The sequence below is a fragment of the Marmota flaviventris genome, chromosome 1, assembly GCF_047511675.1.
Source record: "Marmota flaviventris isolate mMarFla1 chromosome 1, mMarFla1.hap1, whole genome shotgun sequence".
Lineage (NCBI taxonomy): Eukaryota > Metazoa > Chordata > Mammalia > Rodentia > Sciuridae > Marmota > Marmota flaviventris.
The window spans coordinates 82,827,427-82,849,352 of NC_092498.1; the positions used below are offsets into that span (position 1 = coordinate 82,827,427).

At 35.6% G+C, this 21,926-nt stretch overlaps 1 protein-coding gene across 2 annotated transcripts in view; it reads right to left on the reverse strand.

Annotated features, from left to right (window-relative positions):
* Igf2bp3 (insulin like growth factor 2 mRNA binding protein 3) overlaps nucleotides 1-21,926 on the reverse strand; it is a 138,063-nt gene that overhangs the window by 88,246 nt on the left and 27,891 nt on the right. For both annotated transcript variants that reach the window (XM_027932768.3, XM_027932767.3), the window contains exon 3: nucleotides 3,874-3,922. In XM_027932768.3, coding sequence (XP_027788569.1) covers nucleotides 3,874-3,922 — 49 coding nt within the window. The remainder of the gene's footprint in view (nucleotides 1-3,873; nucleotides 3,923-21,926) is intronic.

Consider the following 21,926-nt stretch of genomic DNA (forward strand, 5'->3'; position numbering starts at 1 on the left):
TCACTGACCCCAAGAGTGTTGCTCTTTAGTTACTCTATGACTTTACATAGTTAATGGGTCATACAGTTCAAAGGTGGTATGGCCTCAGGCATTTCACTGAGTACTTATTGTCTAATAAGAATAATAAAGATTCCTAATAATAGTGAGATAATAAGATTAGAGAAAATTTTTCTTTTTTCTAGAATTTTGAGTTTTTATTTTTATTATTTTTTTAATATAAAGAAAGATATTCCTTAAATTTAGAAAATGGGACCCACTTAGAAGTTGAGTAGGCTGAAAGAAAAAGGACCATCACACATGTTTAAAGTTAAATATTTTACTAGGCCTTTATCACCCCTGCCCCAAGCATGGTGTTTAATGAAGGAGGGGCTCCCTTCATATACAAAATCGATTCTTTTGTTGGGTGGTGGGGTAGTTAGGGGTTGAACTTAGGGTGCTCTACCACTGAGCTTTTAATTTTTATCCCCAGCCTTTTTCGTTTCAAGACAGGGTCTAAGTTGTCCAGGTTGTTCAATTTGGCAATCCTTCTGCCTCAGCCCCCTGAACAACTGGGATTACAGGTGTGAATCGCAGGCCTGACTACAAATCTACTCAAGTTCCTCAGGCAAAAGTGTAAAGAATAAAGTTTTCTCCAATTTCCCATCTACATTCCACACATTTGGTGACAAACAAACCTTCCTAATTCTCAGAAGATCCTTCAAAAAATTAGTTTCCTCATATCATATCTTTATCTGCCATAAACACTTGGGTAGAGAAACATTCGGTCAATCCAGTGTCCAAAAATGACTTACCATCATTCAAAACTAAATGGTTAGAAACCATTTAGCACTTGCTGAATGCACACAGTATGCAAGATACAATACCCAGAGAACTTGAGGAGTCCCCTTCTCAATACTTGGTCATTTAAAGATGATGAGAAACAGAAGTGGGGTTGAGAGAGTAGCTCAGCAGTAGAATGTTTGCCTATCATGTGTGAGGCCCTGGATTCTATCCCCAGAATAACAGTAATAAAGATGATGATGACAAAAGTAAAGATAACAGTGGTATAAAGTTAACTGTCCAGTTACAAATCTTAAAGCAGCACTGTAATCTCACATGTGTTTCTGTATGGTCCCAGATTCTGTAGTCCCAGCAGTGACCTCACAGAAAATGGCTTATGATGACCAGCAGAATGATGAGAGGGGTCATCTTCCACTTCTAGGTTAGAACTTTGGGTACCAAAATTATTAGTATCCATTAAGCTCTCAACTGCAGATCCACTCTTGGGCTTTATGATGCTGAGGTAGGACTCTTCGCACTGTTCACCTTTCCCAGCTGTTCCCTGTCAGTTTCTGTAGATAGAAAGAACTAGGAGACTAAGAAGCAGGAGGGCAGAGAGAGAGAGGACATGCACTCTCCTGTTTGTAAACTGTTCTTCTCAGCACTGCACTGTTTTAAGAGCTATAGCTCACATAATCCTATGTAGTGTTCAATGAAACCTAATGAGGAGGCTACACTAGAAATGAGGAAAATGAAGCGCAAAGAATTTTAAAAACCTGTTCAGAAATCATAACTAGACCACCCAACTAGAAAGTAGCAGAGCCAGGATATAATTTCAAGACTGACCCCCAAAGCTACAATGTTTCCTACAAAATAACACTATAAGGCTTCTTCCAGGTACTCCAAGCTGTTCCACAGGCCTATTTACACTGTTCACAAGTAACTCACTAAAGGCAAGTGCTTGCTTTTTTAACTTCCTAAATCTTATTAAGTCCCTTTTCCTTTTTCATGCGTCTTCTTATCTGCAAAACAGTATCATTTGTCCTATGGAATGTCCCACATTCTGAATTTGGCTATTTATTTCTTTAAGGCATCATTTAATTTGTCCCTCCAACATCCATATTTCTTGTAAAATCCAAGTTAAATGAAAACAGAATCCAGTCAAACCCCTTTTTGAGGCAAGAATATTTTGTCTATGGTGCTATGTATTTTCTACTCCATCAAGTCAGGAGGTACATAATGTCTGGTTGTTCCTCTTTCTGTGATCCTAAAATTAATCAGTGGATTCAAAGCCTAATCCTTCCATTGTAATAGGAATCTGGAACTCTAAGTGCAAAATTACCACAGTCTACAGTAAGGCTTAGGCCCAAGACAGCCAGCACACCCACTATAATGGTATAAATAATGATATATAAAGTGGCCCTTCTCCAAAAAGAAATAATAAATGGTATTCACTCAAGTCTTCAATAAAAGGAAACACAAGTTCATCCCACTCTTAACAGGTCCTTAATAAATTTCCTTTTGTTGATCAATATATCAAACAATTAATAAATGTTTAAAAGGAGATCAATGATGAAGAGTTCCAAAATCTAGATGCAAGCTTTTTCTGTGTTCTTCCTTAATTATTTTAATCTTTTTGCCCACATTTTCCCATTTGAAAATGAAAATGTCACCAACTGGTGATACCTCAAAGGACTATGGAGAAGGTAAAACAAACAATGAAGGTTAAGAAAAATTAAGTTCAGCAAATAAAGGTTTGCTTTTCTTACTTAGATTTTACCCTGAATGAGGGAAAAGCTTGAGAAGCCACAAATCTGAATAGATACTATGAAAGAATTAAAAGAAAACTCTGCCATTAGCCTATAGCAGAAAGGCTAATGTACTAATAACTTATCTAAGATTGGCTGCAACTATTAGACTATTTCATTAAAAGTACATTATATTACATGTAATTCTTGAACAGAATATCATACTAAATCACATTTGAAAACATATTTAATATGGCTCATCCTCAAATAAGGGTATCAAACTGCTAATCTTGATACCATGACAGCAGATTTGGGGACCCAATCCCCAAGCTACTAAATGCTCCAAGCAAACAATCTAAAACAGGAAAATGTAGGAATTTAATCTTTTATCCTTTGTAGATGGAAGCAGTGACTTATTTTTAATACATAGAATAACTTGAAACATTTAGCATATACCAAAAAACTAATCCTTTCCTGCAAAGCTTAAATGCAATAAAATTATTCAGAAGATAAACGTTGCTTAAAACATTCTGAGGACAAATTATTTGTCACCAACTGAGGGACCTTGGGGGAAATCAAACTGTAGACCTTCATTCCTCAACTCACCAAAGAACCTTTTTAATCATACTTTGATTTTTCTAAGTGCTCTGGTTTAGTGACCCATCACAAGTCACTTCAGAAGACTGATCTGAAACACACAAAATTAGTTACTTTTTGATTTTTATATTTGAAATACATAAAAGCTGAGAAGTTTCCCTGCAGCACCTTCTCTAAGGCAGGTTTTAAGAACTTGCAGAATCCATCATCTGGAAGAGCCAACTGACATTTTCTTTGATCTCTTCATCTACTATTGCCTCAAATTCTCACCATGACATCCTTACAATGCTTTAGTAGATGCTGACACAGGCTATTCAACTCTGCTACATAGTTTGTGTTTATACATCATCACTACAGTGCCACCATTTGAGCAAAAGGAAGCAGAATAACATTTCAAAGTAAAGTGAAGGTAGCACTACTCATCTTTTTAAAAAATTGCTATGAGGGAACTTCGTAGTTCAATACAATTGACAAACTCACTAGGAAAAACTCAAACCAACAAGATCCTGTCCAGATGGAATGAGGAAGATAACCTGGTGATTCAAGACTATGTCAACTTTTTTTTTTTTTTTTTTTAATTTCCAAGACAGATTTGTAAAAGACATACCATATCATTAGGAAGAAAAACTCACATCAAGACACAGGCCGTAAGAGAAGGATTTTTGTTATAGCATACCCGAGAATTGAAGGAAGGAGAAAAACCCCTGAAAAAACTAACAGCAGTAGACTTTGATATTTGGATCTTAAATTCAAATATAGAAATTCTTACCTCCCACTGTAAATGAGGCGGGATATTTCGTATCTGAAGTTTCCGAATCCTGCAGAAGAATTAAAACAAAAAATTTTAAGAAAAACACAAAAGCAAATGTTATTAACAGCCAACATGGAAGTTTAGAAACTGTATGAAATACCAATATCTTATTAACTATACACCAACATATAATGAGAAAATGTAGCTCAATGAAAAAGTTAATTGCAAGATGCATATTGAGACCATTTGGGGATCTGGCATTATTGGGTTATTATGACATTTTAAAAGTCACTAAAACTAGCAGAAAAAAATGTTTGAAAAACATTTTGTTGGATGACTACATTCAAAGTTCAAACACTTTCTCCTAAAATTAAGCCTCACAGGACACAAAGTCCAGATGTTTTTATTCTGAGATCACAGCCAAGACATGAATAGAATTAAGGGAACTCAAAATTGGGAACAAGCGGTGAGAATCACATATTTTCACTACCCCCTGACAAAAAATTAACACTGTCTTCAATTATGAATGTAATAATAAATCATGGAACTATAATACATGTAATTTTGATATCAATATAAATCAGATATTTTCGTGTCACATTAAGTTGTTGGGAATCTTTAAATATCATCTCCACTTACTGCGGTAAGATGCAAATAAGATTGCTAGAACTTGTTACTTAACATTAAGCACAATATTACTGAGTTTTAAGTTTGTTAACTGTGGGGCTGGGGTTGTAGCTCAGTGGTAGAGTGCTCGCCTAGCATTCACAAGGCACTGGGTTTGATCCTTAGCAACACATAAATGTAAAATAAAGATATTGTATCTACCTAAAACTAAAAAATAAATATTTAGGGGAAAAAAAGCTTGCCAGCTGTATTTCAAAGTTATTTGTTTCCTTTATAATCCCTATATATTTCATACATTTAAAAAGATCCTAAGAAGAGGTGTATAGGTTTCAGACTGCCAAGAGTCCATAGTAGAGAAAAATGTTAAGAAACCCTACCTTAATCCAAATGCCTACATTCACACATACAATTATGTGAGACTGTACTAGAGATGCCACATACCCATAGCCCCTTAGTAGTAAGAAGTAAGTAAGAAGTTTTAGTTATCTATTAAAACCAATAAAAATTTTGTGGAATCAGGCCTCTCTGACCACATTAAATATCATCTTAAAAAATAAAATAATAAAAATAACAACAAAATCTAACAGGGGGCTGGAGTTGTGGCTCAGTGGAGCGCTTGCCTAGCATGTGTCCAGCACTGGGTTCAATTCTTAGCACCATGTATTAATAAATAAAATAAAGGTCCATTGACAACTAAAAAATATTAAAAAACAAACACCCTGACTGGAGATATAGCTCAGTTGGTAGCATGCACAAGGCCCTGGGTTCAATCCCCAGCACCACCACCACCACCACCACCCCCAAAAAAAAACCCTAACAATGGAATTTGACATCAAGTGAAAAATTAGACTTCTTCAACTTATAAAATTTAAAAACTACAGTGAATTTCCCTTTCCAGGTCAAATAATTCATGTTTTTCAAGTTCCACAGCAAAACACCAGTTTACACTAAAGTCACAGACTAGTTCTTTGCCTCTTCCCTTTCCCCAAAAGCAAAAGAATAAATGCCGCAGCTGCTACCTATTCATCTGAAATGCCAAGGAAAATATAGATGAACCAAATTCAGGGGCACCCTATTTGCAATCATAAAAAGGATAAGGAAAGGGAGAACCACTATGAAATCATTTTTATGACAAAGCAAAACAAAGCAAACCATCAAGGAGCAGTCTACCAAAGAAATGGTAAAGGGAGTATCAATCTAAGGAAGGAAAACAATAAAAAAAATTTAAAAAAAAAAAAAAAACACCATCTACTTAGAATTTGCAGATTAAATACTAGTTTGAGATTTGTATAAAAATAACTCAAGTGTTCATAATTGTAAATACTGTGGAACAGGGACTAATTTTCTATAAAAAGCTTAAAAGTACACCCTAACAAAAAAATGTTCCAACATACAGATTTCAGAACTGTTATATATTATTTTAGCTGACATAAAAGTTACTCACACTATGTAAATATTTACTCAGGGTAACTAAGGATATAAGAATCATTTGCTACACATATGCAAATACTCATCTATTTTAATCAAGCATCTGACACCATAAGGATAGGAAGCATAGTTTTAAAAAATTAAGTATTCACCCCTATTAAACTCAATTTGGGGAGTACAAAACTTTTCCCAAAAAACACATAAATATACATGCTGAATTGAGGTCAATTAGCAGATGATTATTCATATTATAAAAACAAATATCAACTTCTCAGGGCTTTCAGGAAATTCTTTAAATAAGATATTCTTTTTGTAACATTAAAAGGAATCCATTAGCTCTATTTTCCAAGGAATTTCTACTTATTCTTCAAAGTGTACATTCAACATTTATTTACTTAAAGTTACTCCAGAATAACTAGTTCCCTTAAATGGTTGTCCAGTTTCCATTATCTGATTCTCTCAAGTTCCATTTTAGACAAACATAAAAACTAATTCCATACAGTTAGTGTTCTGACATCTAGAATTCCATTTGCCCAGAAACTAATCTCACAATTTTACCTCTGATTCCTCTGCTCCACTCTTATCAGTACAAAAGCCAGAAGACTCAACATGAAAACGAACCAACCTATGGCATAAATGGTACTCACAGAGCACAAAAATATGAACTTCTGCTATGGAGAGGACTTGAGAAACTCTACCCCACACCTGTGCTTATCAAGTTGGCTGTATACCGTTAAACACTATCACCCACTTCTCTACCACCTCCCACCTGAGCTTTTAGAACTAGGTTTTATTTAAATTTGATTTAAATATTTAAAAGTCAAGACAATAAATATTGATGTTTTAATTGACTGTTTCCACTACATTATTAAATTATTAAAGCTCAATTCAACCATCAACAAAATAGTGTTTCACCTCCACCTGTGACACAAATAAGCAGGCTGCATACTCCTTAACAACAGGGAGTAAATTAGACTATCTTGCTCACTGTTGCATTCAGAGTCTAGAATAGTGCTTGACACCTGATAAGCACTTTATTGATAAAATCTGTTATAATATATAGAAGGGAAAGAAAAAAAAAAAAAATCACAAGATTCATGGATCCGCCACCAAGAAACATTTCCAGTGGTTTTTCTTGCAGCTTATAAAAGTGAGAAAAACAACTACTGCACTTAGGTTTGAGGGAGAAAAAAACTGAATTATTGAAGTAGTTGCATTACTTAAAGAAAAAAGCCAACATAATCTATTTATAAATTGATTAATCATTTGGAATCATAAGGAAATTTAAGGATTTTCTCTCGAGGGAAAAATGGGATTAAAGTTCTCAGACTAACAGATAAAATTATTTTTTTTAAAGGCTTACTGTGGGTCTGGGAGTATAGCTCTATGAGACAGCACCTGCCTAGCATGCAGAAGATTTTAGAGTTCATCCCCAGCACCACAAATAAAACAGAATGCCTAACCATGCTTGAATATTAGTTACCATAAAAATTCAATAAGTTATTTATTAAAGCAGATTTAATTACAAGATAAAGAGCCAATAGAGAAGCTCATGTAGATTCTAAAGAGCATCTTCAAGTTCTTTAGTAATTGCTGAATATGGTGGCTCACATCAATAATCCCAATCACTCAGGAGACTGAGACAGAAGAATCACAGGTTCAAAGACAGCCTCAGCAATTTAGTGAGACCATTAGCAACTTAGCAAGACCTGTCTCAAAATAAAATTACAGGATGGGGATGAAGCTCAGAGGTAAAGTGCCCTTGGGTTCAGTCCTCAGTACCAAACCAAAGTTTACTAATTGATGGAATTTGATTTTCTATAAATTTTCAAATTGGTAAATTAGAAAAACTAGTAAAATGAGCATCCATATATCCATTACCAGCTTCAATTATCACTTATCTGGATCTTGTTGATTCTATACTTACAGCTCGGCCAACATGTCCTATTTACATATCAGATCATGCTGAAATAAATTAAGTAACTGTGATAAGGATCTTATTTCAACATAACTACAAATCTACTATTGTACCTAACAGAGATTACCAGAAACTCCTTGTTATCAGATGTTCAATGTTTATTCTCAAATGCCTGATATGAATAAATAAATTGGAAAAAATACTTATCAATATCTCAAGATGCCTATATGCATGAAACTGACATGTCTTTTAGGTTTATTTAATACAAGAGTTTCCCTACTCTGTTTTCTTGCCATCTATTTGGTAATCCCAGGTAATAAATCCTATTATCTAATTCTGGATTTTACATATTGCATCAAGGCGGAAGGGTATGGTACAGCAAAGCTGCTTTCTCAATGTGTCCAAGAACCAGAGAGCAAGTAAGAGCACATGTAAACCAGGTGCCAGGGATGACACATGCCCTCTAAAGCATGCCTCTAGTGACCTACGTCCTCCAACAAAGCCCCACTGCTACAGTTTCCACTGCCTCTCAATAACACCAAATACAATTCCTTCAATTGATTAATATTTAATTGTCCTTTAATGGACAAATCCTCGTCTGTCTCAACTTCAAGGAGTCCAGCCAGGCACAGTGATGCACACCTGTAATCCCACCAAGTCTGGAGGTTGAGACAGGATAACAAATTCAAGGCCAGCCCAGACAACTTAGCAAGACCCTGTCTCAAAAGAAGAATTAAAAAGGAGCCAGATGTGGTGGCACACACATGTAATGCCAGCTATTTCAGAGGATGAGGCTAACCTCAGCAATTTTGCAAGGACCAACATAGCAAGACCCTGTCTCAACATATAAAATAAAAGGGGCTGGGGATGTAGCTCAGTGGTAGACTATCCCTGGGTTTAATGCCCAGTACTGAAGAAAGAAAGATCCAAAGACATCATTCTTTCTTTTCAGAATATAACTTAGTGTCCTGGCATTGTCCAAAGGTAATCAAGTATTTTAGTTTTTTTTCTGTTTCATGAAATCACAGACTCATAAATACTGTATATATTAACCTATTGCTCTAATTCTTTTTGATGCTCAACCTCCCCCATCTTTGGCCAGTAAATGGCCTCTTTGTGTTGCCTCCGACATCTTTCTACATGACTACAATTTGAGGGCTATTTTGCTTTCTGCTATGATATTTCAGGTTAAACTTTTACATCCTTTGCCCCCATCTGCAATCAGTTTTATCTATGGAGCACTAGAAGTATACAGTATACTTCTGTATGCTAGAAGTATACAGTATACTTCTGTATGCTAGAAGTATACAGTATACTTCTGTATGCTAGAAGTATACAGAACCTATAATCTTGTCACTAGAGTTGTTCATCCTATTGGATTGGTCATTGCTTCAAAGCCAGGGCTAGGAAATGCAATTTGTTTGGAACAAAAATAAAACATGCATTTAATGCTGATTATTTCTAATTCAAATTTTAGGTTACCAGGGTTTTACTGAAAGTCTTTGATATTTCCATCTTTTCTTCCACTGGTAAAATTGACAACAGGCGTAAAAAAGAATATAAACAAACAAAAAAAAAAGCTTTGTTTATTCTTATTTAACTTTCACAGAATTGTATAGAGTAGCAAACAAAGCCAGAAGTAGTTTAATTTGTTTGTGTACACAAGCTTATTAGTGACAGGGTCAGAATCCACCTCTGGGCATTCTGGCTCTGAAGAAGTGTGTCCTCTTAACCATACTAAGTCTTAACGATTTCACTTATAATCCAACCAACAACATGACCACATCAAAAAAACTCAGTGAAAAGTACAAATTGCGGGCTGGGGTTGTGGCTCAGCAGCAGAGCGCTCGCCTAGCACGTGCAAGGCCCTAGGTTCAATCCTCAGCACCACATATGAAAAATAAATGAAAAAGAGTATTTTTTTTAAAGAACAAATTGCAAGTTATATTCAAGGTAAAAAGATATGCTAATCCTAAGCAAAATTTTCACTTTACCCCTTGGCTTTAATTTTTTTTTAAGTTGTAGATGGACACAATATCTTTATTTATTTTTATGTGGTGCTGAGGATCAAACCCAAGTGTTCTACCACTTAGCTACATCCCCAGCCCACCTCTTGGCTTTAAACCTAACAGTCATAATTTACATACTACAATCTACTATTCAAATTAAATGGACAAAGTTATTCAGGTGGAGCATCTCTAACCTCAAATCTGAAACACTTCAAAATCTTAATTTTTTTTTTTTTTTTGAGCACTAAGCACCTAACACGACACCAAAAGTGGAAATTTCCACATCTGACCTCATGTGACGGATCAGTCAAAACAAATGTACTGAAAATATTATATAAAATTACTTTCAATCTATGTATATAAGGTATATATGAAAACCAAATTTTGTGTTTAGACCTGGGTCCCCTACCCAAGATAACTCATTATGTATGTATACAAATATTCTAAAATTTTAAAAAGTCCTAAATCTAAAACATTCCTGGTCCCAAACACTTCAAATAAGGGATCCTCAGGCTAGGGATATAGTACAGTTGGTAGAGTGCTTGCCTCGCATGCATAAGGCAGGCCCTGGGTTCAATCCCCAGTACCACCACCAAAAAAAAAAAAAAAAAAAAACACCAACCAAAAAACCACCAACCAAATAAGAGATCATCAACCTCAACTCAACCTGTATATTTACACCAAGAAAGGAAGAAGGAAGACAATTATATTAAAAACTGAACTACTCCTCTGCTTTGAGAGTTTATGAAAACTGTATACACAGGCATTCAGTTACTGTGAATCTAGTTATTTCATGTGAAATTCCAACGCAAGCCTTGGAACCTTTCATTCAAATCAACTTCAAGTATTGAAAGTACATTTTCTTTATCTTATTTCTCTGTCTCACCCCTTTCTTTCTACCAACATTTATAAGAATCAAGTGGGACTCTTTCCCACTTCATAGATGAAAGATACTGAGGCTCAGACAGTGAGCTAACACTGCTAACAAGCCTGAAGGCAGGAGGAGAAAGACAAGCCTAACTTGTATATTGTTCCTCTTTGCCTAATTTTCTTATGCCAAGGATTGGAATACAAGGTCTACATTTGAACTGCTCATTCTCAAATAAAAAGCCATACCATGTAGAGACGAAGAGCAGTACAATGTGGACTCTCTGACCTGCCACTTGGTGGCACTCCCTACTGGCTACAAACCGTTATTCCAGCTCAAATGCCCCAGAGGAATTTGTTCAGTTTGGATAAATACAATACTGTTACAAGGTAGTTATATCTATCCCTTCTTATTTTATACAGTTAAGAATTAGCTCTTTAAAAAAAATCAACTTCAATTTTGAGAAGGTTAATACTCTAAGTAGGAGTATTAACGGACCACTGCTACTTGGTATAACTTTGCCTCATTGCTGATTTGGCAATGTCTTACCAAATCCTCTGACAAGAGGTATTACCTATAATTCAAGGATTCATTCTTACATCATTTCCTTATGTAACATGCTCAAAGATTTATCTTATAAACAGGGAAAACTAGGAAGAATCTAGAGACCCAGGTAAAAAGAGATTCACTAAATTATAATATATATAACAAAATCCAATGGAGACATTACAAATGTGAAAGAATAATGAACACATTTCATGATAGTATGCATTAAAAAAAAAAATCCAAACATTCGAGGGCTAAGGGTGTACTCAGTAGTATAGCGTTTGCCTTGCATGCATAAGGCTCTGGGTTCAATACCCAGTACAAAAAAATAGCCCCGACATTACAAAAATGAACATAGAATACAATCTCATTTAAAAATGAGTTTTAGTGCAATAAAAAATATTCTTGAGCAGGATAAAGTTTTTCACATACATGTGTGCACGCGCGCATACACATATCCCCAAACTTAATAAGGAAGAGAGACACAGCACCAACAACATACAGCAATAAACTCTGGCTGGTAGAATCATGGAGCTAGCTTCTTTTAGCTCCTGTGTTTTATAATAAAACAAATTATTAAAAGGGAAATAATCCATTATAGTCTAACCATCAGCTCCCCCCAGGTTTTACAGTCCAGCAAAAGAAATCACACATTTTAAGTCAGCCTTAAGGAAGATCAATAAAAATAGAAAGGATATACAGCAATCTTGAGATTGAGTAAGTAGATTCCTGTGAAAAACTGAATCATACCTATTGGATTGACAGAGGCCCCAGGTAATTGTTAAAGGGGGATGCCAGATTATAGTAAACTGAATACTAGATTCATGCAAAGGAAAAGACAGTATGCAGTCTCCTCAACTACAAAGCAAGTCACTGCAAGTGTGGTCTAAGGACAGCCTACATTTGATTAAAATCATCACAAGAGCTGGCACACATGCCTGTAATTCCAGGGACTTGGGACCAACCTGAGCAACTTAGTAAGACCGTGTCCCAAAATTTAAAAGTAAAATGTCTGGGGATGTAACTCACTGGTAAAGGGGTTCCATCAAAAAAGAAAAATGAGTCCAGTGTGGTGGTTCACACCTGTAATCCCAGCATCTTGGGAGGCTGAGGCAGGAAGATCACAAGTTCAAAGCCAGCCTCAGCAACTTATCGAGGCCCTGTCTCTAAATAAAATATAAAAAGGGCTGGCAATGTGGCTCATTGGTTAATTGCCCCTGAGTTCAATCCCTGGTACCAAAAAAAAGAATCACCACAAGCTTGCTTAAAGTGCAGATTCTAGGACCCCCAACACAGACTTCCTTAAATAAAATCTCGGGATAGGGGAGGAGAATGTGACTACATACATATGCACATACTTGTACACACACTGATTTAAACTGGGTGTAGGGGTGGAGTGGACGACAGTGAGATCTAATTAACAAGACAAGTCCCCTAAGGGAAAAATTACTTCTATCTTATTCAGTGTTATACACTCCAGTGGTTAACAGATTGCCCAATTCAAAATAGGCAATTATTCAGTCCCTTAACATTACAGTTTTAAGTGAGAATTTAAGGTGATTCTTCCATCATCCCCAGCTCCTAGATCTCCATGGGAACAACATGCATGTTGTAATCCCCTAAGCTAAAACAGAAATATATTTATCTTTCAAAGCTGCACACCTTGGCTGGGCATATAATTCAGTGGTAGAGTATGTGCTTAGTATGAGAGAGAACAGGATTCAATCTAAAGCATCAAAAATTTAAAAATAAACTGTATGCCTTATTATCTTCAGCTTTGTAGAAGTTGGCAGCCATAAATATAAGGATGGAAATTCAACTGAAGCCAGGACTGGTAGAGCCCAAGAAAAGATACACATTATATGTGTTACTCTTATCACTGATACTTACTTTCATACACTATCATTTCTAAGACAGGGTCTCAGTGGGACTGGAGGTACAGTTCAGTGGAACAGTGTTTGCCCAGCATACATAGGGCCTTGAATTCTACCCCCAGCTCCGCACCTCAAAAAAGAAAGAGAGAGAGAGAGAAAAGAAAAAGAAAAAATTCAGCAAAGACAGAGTCTTACTATGTTGACCAATCTTACCTCAATCATCTACTAGACACACAAGCAATACTCTTGCCTCCATCTCCCAAATATCTGGTGCTACAGGTACATGTCACTGTTCCTAGTTCTCTGTATATATGTACCAGGGATTTAACTCAGGGCCACTCGCCAACTAAGCCACATCCCCAGCCCTATTTTGTATTTTATTTAGAGGCAGGGTCTCAATGAGTACCTTAGAGCCTTGCTAAATTGCTGAGGCTGGCTTTGAACTTGCAATCATCCTGCTTCAGTCTCCCAAACAACTGAGATTGAGATTACAGTATGCACCAGGGGGCCCAGCCCAGTTTTTGTTTTAGTTTTGTTGTTGTTGTCATTGTCTTCAGTTTTTTTTTTTTTTTTTTTTTTTTTTTTTTTTTGAGGGGGTATGGGGCATCAAACCCAGGGCCTCAAGCATGTTAAGCACATGCTCTAACACTGATCTATAGTTCCAGTTACCACATCTTTCTCTGGAGAGACTAACAGTTCCTTCAAAGCCGGGGTATAGTCAAAATTCTTACACTTGCATAGGATACATGCAAGATGGGAAGACGGAACACTGTGAAAACTTACAGTTGAAGAATAAGGTGACTACAGATAACAACAATGTGATTTTTCAAAAAGCTAGAAAAAATAATTTTGTAAGTTTTTGCCATAAAGAAATGGTAAATGAGGAGGTAAACTTTACTTGATTTAAACATCACACAATGTGGGCATGTATAGACATATCACATAGTATCCCACTAATATAATTCCTTTTTAACATTTAAACTGGCTGAGGTTGTGCACACCTATAATCCCAGCACCGTGGGAGGTGGAGGCAGGATGGATCATAAATCCAAGGCCAGTCTCAGCAATCTGGCAAGATCCCCTCTCAAAATAATACTAATAATAAAGAGGGCTAAGATGTAGCTCAGTGGCATAGTATCCCTGGGTTTAATCCCCAGTACTAGGGAGAAAATTGAAATAATTTAATATTTTTCAAAAAGCTGAAGAGTATACAAATTCTTAATCCCTGAATAGGCAAAAGATTTCTGTAGCCTTCACTGAGATTTTATCTGAAAAATGTGCCTTTCAACAAAAGTCACCACCAGTATTTCAACCAACCACAGAAATACCAGTAATTTAACAGCAGAGAAAGTTACTATTTAAATAAAAGCTTCATTGCCTGTATGACTCACACATATAGTTCTTTGAAAAGTCTAACATTAACACAATACAGCAAATTACACAACTTCCTTAAAAACTAGGGTGATAACCAGTGAATAAAGGAGATATATATAACTTTTAAGGTATTTATCACACTGAAAATTAATCATTCTCATATTTCATAGTTCAAATTTTATAAATATCATTACATTACACTTTTTTCCAGTAAATACCAACATTTTTAATAGTGATTTTAAAAACCATATATCTTCAATTTGTTACTGAGCACCTGAAATGTGTCTACTCTAAGTTGTTCTGTAAATGTAAAACACAAAATGGATTTGAAACTCAGTACCAAAAACAGCAAAATTTCTTGATTTATTATACTGTTCACATGTTCAAAGATTCCTACTTTACATGTATTGGGTTGTACAAATCTTTATTTTTTTTTTTGCAGGGGGGGTGGGCAGAATTGGAGGAGATTAATCCCAGGGTGCTCTATCTCTAAACTACATCCCCAGCCCTTTCTTACTTTGAGTTAGGTTTAAGTTGCCAAGGCTATCCTTGAATTTGCGATCCTCCTGCCTCAGTCTCCCATCACTTGTCTCTTTTTTTTCTTTTTGTGGTACTAGGGATTGAACCCAGGGCCTCATGCAGGATAGTCAAGCGCTCTATCACTGAGCTACATCCCTAGCCCTCTTTTACTTCTTAATTTGGCTACTATAAAATTGAGATTACATGTAAATTCACATATATATAGTTACATATATATAGTTACATATATATAGTTACATATATATATATATGTATATATATGTATCATTAAAGAGGGATAACAATGCACTGTCATTATGGTTTATAAGTTTTTACCATAAAGAAATGGTAAAATGAGAGAGCTGGATTCAATCTAAAGAACCAAAAATAATAAAGAAAAAAAAAAAACTCCATGCCTTATTATCTTCATCTATGTGGAGAACAGAGCTAACCTAAAACTTGGCAAGGCTACTTATGTTTTATTTCTTTTTGTCAAAGACACCTAAAGATCAAGCAGCCAAGTTTTTTTTTTTTTTTAATAGAATATTTATTTTCCACATAGAAATAGCCATCACTAATTTAACTCTACCTGAAAAAAGAGGAGATTTAAGCTGACAAAACTGTTAAAATTGCTCTATTTCAAATATAGGAGTATCTCCACATAACACTTTTTATTTCAAATTACTGCTAAGTAGATGTGGTTCATATCCAAGGCAGATCTTTGGATGTGTTTTTGTAAGTGGGAAAGTTGTGGCTGATTATCAAATTATACCACCTTCTCATCAACTTTAAAAACTACAATAATCTCACTACCTGAAAGTGTGAAGAACGTTTCCAAGAAGTAGTTTTAACAGCCCACATGTTTTACATTTGCAATTTTAATGTTTTATATAATCAAGCAAATAAAATAAGCAAGCAATCATTACTGCTCACCAGAAAAATCAATATGGAAATTCTGTTTCATGTAATTAAAGAACACTCATGTGCCAAGAAATTAAGAAGGAAGATAAGGTTGATTCAAATGTCCACCTAGGCAACACAACTCTCTTCTGAGATATAATCGAACTAGACTTTGCAAATAACCCTTTTCCCTACAAAAATCACAATACAGATGCAATGCTACCTTACCAAGCTCTAATAGCAATTTTTCCTACTTAATAAACTCTTACCTTCTAGTGAAATGGATCATGTATGTTTATACCAAAGAATAAAGAAAAACCTTTCACTTAAAGCAACATACTTCCCCATCTCTTTCAATATTTCCCTAAACTTGAACTGGCCCACATTAACCCATTACTTCCATTAGTAAATAAAAGCTCAGCCAACACATTAAAAATTTTCCATTTCTCACCTATATCACATTTATCAATTAAAGTAAAAAGGGGGGACTGAGACTACAGCTCAGTTGCAGAGCATGTGCTTATCATGTGTAAGGATCGGGGTTATTCCGTTCACCCAAAACAAGAACAAAAGACTAGTCCTGAAAATGATCATGTCTATAGACCTACAGTGTCCTCTGATGACAAAGATACATATTAAAAGACACTTCAGTAGGATGGAGTTGTAGCTCAGTGGTACAGTGCTTGCCTAGCATGAGTGAGGCACTGGGTTTGATTCTCAGCACCACATATAAATGAAGAAATAAAAAATACAGGTTCCATCAACAACTAAACAATATTTAGAGACACTTTAAAAACACTGAGCAGCCAGATACAGTGGCACATGCCTGTAATCCCAATAACTAGGAAGGCTATTGTCAGGATCCCAAGTTCAAGGCCAGCCTCAGTAACTTAATGATACCCTATCTCAAAATAAAAAATAAAAAGGGCTGAGGATGCAGCTCAGTGGCAAAGTGCCCCTGAGTAATCCAGACCCTGGAAACTCCTGTACAAACACACACCTAAAGTTTTTAACAAATTGATTTTTTAAAAGAGAAGAGACCCAGCCAGGCACCATAGTCTAGCTATTCAATACTCCAAAGGCTGAGAGGAGGATTCCTCAATCCCAGTTAGAGATTGGCCTGGGAAACACAGCAAGACCCCATCTAACACAAACACACATAAACTTTATGGCCTCATCAACCAATTACAATGTAGGGAACTTACTTAAATCCCAATTTGAATTAACTAAAACAAAGGTAAAGAAATAACTAGACAACCAGAAAAAAAAAAAACTGGAATATTTGATAAATGAATTAGTGTGGTTTTTAATATGTAATAGTGAATTAACTAATTTTTTAAATCAAGAAATCTATTGTACTATCTATAGTTTTTGAAGTCCTTATCATTTAGAGATGTATAATAAATAATTTAGGGATATAAAAATGCTTGCCAAAAAAAAAAAAAAAAAATGCTTGCCATCTTGAATTTGTTTCAAAATAATTGGGAGAGGTGTGGCATTGGTGCAGAGAAAGATGAAATAAGCTAGGTGGTTTTTTTTTTTTGTTTTTTTTTTTTTTTTTTTTGGGGGGGGGTGGGTACCAGGGATTGAACCCAGGGGCACTTGACCACTGAGCCACATCTCCAGCCCTATTTTGTATTTTATTCAGAGACAGGGTCTCACTAAGTTGCTTGGTGCCTTGCCATTGCTGAGGCTAACTTTGAACTCGTGATCCTCCTGCCTCAGCCTCCCCAGCCACTGGAATTATAGGCATGCACCACCACAGCTGGCCATAGGTGATTCTTGAAGCAAAATGATCAGCATAGAATTTAGTACTATTGAAATTTCTGCTTTTCCTACTCTCAAAAAATCTACAAGTCACTATCTTCACAAATGGTAAATTCCATTAAAATCAAACTCCGGGCTTATTAGTACCATGAAGAAGAAAACACTAGACATTATCTAATGTATCCCCACATTTTAAAAGAAAAGGCTGGGGTTGTACCTCAGTGGTAGAGAGCTTGCCTCACATGAGAAGCACTGGGTTTGATCCTCAGCGCCACATAAAAATAAATAAAATAAAGGTATTGTATCCATCTACAACTAAATATATATATATATATATATATATATATATATTTTTTTTTTTTTTTTTTTTTTTTTTTTTTTTAAAGAAAAGTAATTTTGGGCTGGGACTGTGGCTCAGCGGTAGAGCGCTTGCTTAGCACAGGCGGGACCCAGATTCGATTCTCAGCACCACAAAAATAAAGGCATTGTGTTGTGTCCATCTACAAAAAAAAAAAAAGATTCTCTCCCCCCCCCTTTAAGAAAAAAGAAATGTTTTAAGTTTACAATACTAGTAGTAAAGAGGCCTTAATACTTTTCAGTCTTCAACCACATTACCTTTCCTATACAGCAGAAAAATTAGATATGTTTCAGATTGTTACATTAGACAAAATTCCATCTTCTTCCCTTGCCTAGGAAGGACTACACATTTAGATTCATTTTTCTGCAATAACCAGAGTAGAACTTTAAACAAAAATCTTGTTCCATAATTTAATGTGTATGTATTAATAAAATTTACTGTAGTGTTCACTCACAGAATCTTTCTTTCATTAGTTACATTAGGATGACAATTCTTTGTAATTTGCATTTATACCAATTCTGACACAGAGTTGCTATAAATCAAAGGCTACATATTTTTTTAATATTTATTTTTTAATTGTAGTTGGACACAATACCTTTATTTATTTATTTATATTTATGTGGTGCTTAGGATCAAACCCAGGGCCTCGCACGTGCTAGGCAAGCACTCTAGGCTGAGCCACAATCACAGCCCCAAAGGCTGCATCTTCTAACAAGCAAGACAAAGGTCAGCAGCATCCAGGAAGATTAATCATTTCTAGATTATTGTTAAATTGTAATTGTGGTTGAAATAAATTTTTAAAATTTCAACTGGAAGTGAAATATCTGTAATAAGTTATCATTTATTCAATTGACTTCTAATGGATAAAGACTGACAGGTAGGCTGGGATTGTGGCTCAGTGGTAGAGTGCTTGCCTAACATGTGTGAGGTACCGAGTTTGATTCTCAGTACCACATATTAATTAATTGGTTAAATGTCCATCGACAACCAAAAAAAAGCTGTGCCGGGCACTTCAAATACAATTTCATTGTTCCCTTATACCAAAGGTGGGAGGCAACTCTAAGATTCTCACTTTACAGATTTAAAACAGCCTCAAGATAGGTGTGGTGGTGCATACCTGCAATGTCAGCAACTCAGAAGGCTGAGACAGAAAAGCATATTTGTGACCAGACTCAAATTGAGACCTGTCTCAAAAAACAAAGGCTGGACATATAGCTTTTGAAAGAAAAGTAAGATAAGTTTACATCACTGGTAGTAAAGCACACCAGCCTCAAGGGATTATTTTAACCAAAAAGCAATAAATAAAAGCCAAATTCAAACTCCAATGTCTATGGTATTTATTTTTACCTTTCTTTTCTTTCAGATGTCAACTACTTGGCTTCTATGTAAGAAAAGACTACTTACACAGATCTTCATGCAAACTGTACAATATAATCCTAACAGTACAAATCCCTATCTCCAGGAGAAAACTAGAAATTATCTAATGTATCCCCACATTTTAAACAGGAGGCCCAAGGAGATCATATCAGCACAGAGTGGGTCATTTCAAGGAAAACAAACTTCCAGCCTCACCCACCCATCATGAAATAATGATTAAGACAAATGTCTCCACTGACAATAAAAGATCCAATACATCCAACCATGTTTCAAGAATTTCCCTGTGGGCTAGAATGTAGCTTAGCGCTAGAGCACTTGCCTGGCATGTGCCAAGCCCTGGGTTCAATCACCAGTACCAGCTAAAAAGAGAAAAGAACATCACTTGACTGGGAAGTCATTTTGAAGGCTCCACATTGTTATTGCTGTTACCTTGATAAAATAACCTTAAAACTAGAGTTAGATATTCGTCTTTTAATTAAAAGTTTTTTGACCTAGTTGTTGCACATATTTTCCCTTAAAACATCAGTAACTATGTCACACACATTTAACAAAATGTTACATACCTGCCTAAGCAAGCACAGGGCTCTGGGTTTCAACCCCAGGACCACAAGAAGAAAGAAACAAAGAAGTTACATATTGTTACATTTTAAAAGTGACAGGTTAAACTATGCCTATCACAACAATCGGGGACATGATATGCTATATGCTATAATTAATATGATTAAATGCAAAAGCACACTACCTATGACTTCAATATATCCCCAAGCCCATAGAGAATACAATTCCTTCGAAGAAACTCTTGCTCTCCTCCAGAATAGTGGTGTAATTGGCCAAAGTGTTTAATATAATCCCAGAAATGGGGATGGAGCAGGCACAAACAACCAAAGGTATAAATAAATGACTTCTTACCCTAAAGAGTATCCACAGCACATCTACCTGCCCTCAGGCTTTTTCTATAATAGACACCAAGAATTTAAAATGGCCCTTTCCACCAGGCCAAATGTTCTACCCCTTTTGAAAGCTTTACAATTAGAAAAAGGATCATATACTAAATCTGTCATTAACAATCTGTACAGGGCATTAAACTTTTAGTGGGCTGGGCTTTAGACTTTAACACCTTGTAAAAGTGTTGAAATAGTGTTTTGGAAATGCATACACTTCAAGAAGTTCTTAAACAGCCAAGCACTTTAATTGCCTAAAGAGAGAACTTGTAGAAACAAGCACAAAATGTAAGCTTTCAGAACAGACTGTCCATCGGGGTGCAGCACACCAGGACTCCAACACACCCCTAACCACCAGCCATCTGTCCACCTACATCATTTTTATTTTTACACAGGCTTTACTAGAATTGGAGAGGGGCCTAAGTCAAAATGTTAACATTTTTTTTTCCCTAAGAAGCCCTGTATTATACATATACACTTAAATTTAGTTTACTGATAAATACAATGTGAACACATCTTAAATTTAAAAGTACATTATATAAGAATTTGGGAAACCAAATCCCTTATTCACAGATTTTTATCTGTGGACATTACTTGTTTTTTTAGCCCTATATTTAGAATTTTAGATATTTGGGGTCTTGGAAAGGTTTACATATATAAAGTAGAAAACCAAAAAATTAGTTGCATGGGCTAGGGATATAGTTCAGAGGTAAAACACTTTGCCTAATGTGCACAAGGCATACCCTAAATTTAATACTCAGAACTTCCCCACACACACAAATGCACAATCGGAAAAAACAACTTTGCTTTTCAAGAGCATGCAAAGTCAGAATTATAAGACTGAATAGCATCAAACAACCAGTCAGATCAATTTACTTTTATATACAGTAAGTCATACATCTTAAAATTCTGTTTAAAAAGAGTCTTGAAGAGCCTTAACTGCTTCCACCTCTTCTAGAAATTGCTAGTTATCTAATCAAAACAGTTTGAAAACCTCAGTCAAGCTATTTACTTAAAGTTATTGCCAGAGCCAGGCATGGTACATATCTATAAACCCAACAACGCAGGAAGATCTGAGTTTGAGGCCAGTCTGGGCATTTAACAAGAACGTGTCTCAAATTAAATAATAAAAAGGGCTGAGAATGTAGAATAGTGGTCAAGTACCCCCTGGATTCAATCCTACTAACTAAATAAATAAATCAATAATCCTATTACAAAATAGACAAAAAGTTACTGCCTGCTATGGCAATGGTTACAAATATGTTAATGTTTACATAGTTCATATAAATCTGCTTTTTTTACAATGTTAATTTTTCTCTTTTAAAATTACCAGTCAAGGCTTCTCTCTCTTTAGCATCCAGACATAGCAGTTGCCCTTAACAGGATTTAATATATAAATTGAAAGAAAATGAAGCTGGACATGGTGGTGCACCTATAATCCCAATGACTCAGAGGCTGAGACTAAAGCAGAAAGATGACAAGTTTGAAACCAGCCTTCGCATCTTAGTGAGACCCTGTCTCAAAAATCTAAATTCAAAAAGGTTTAAAGGTTGAAGATGTGGCTC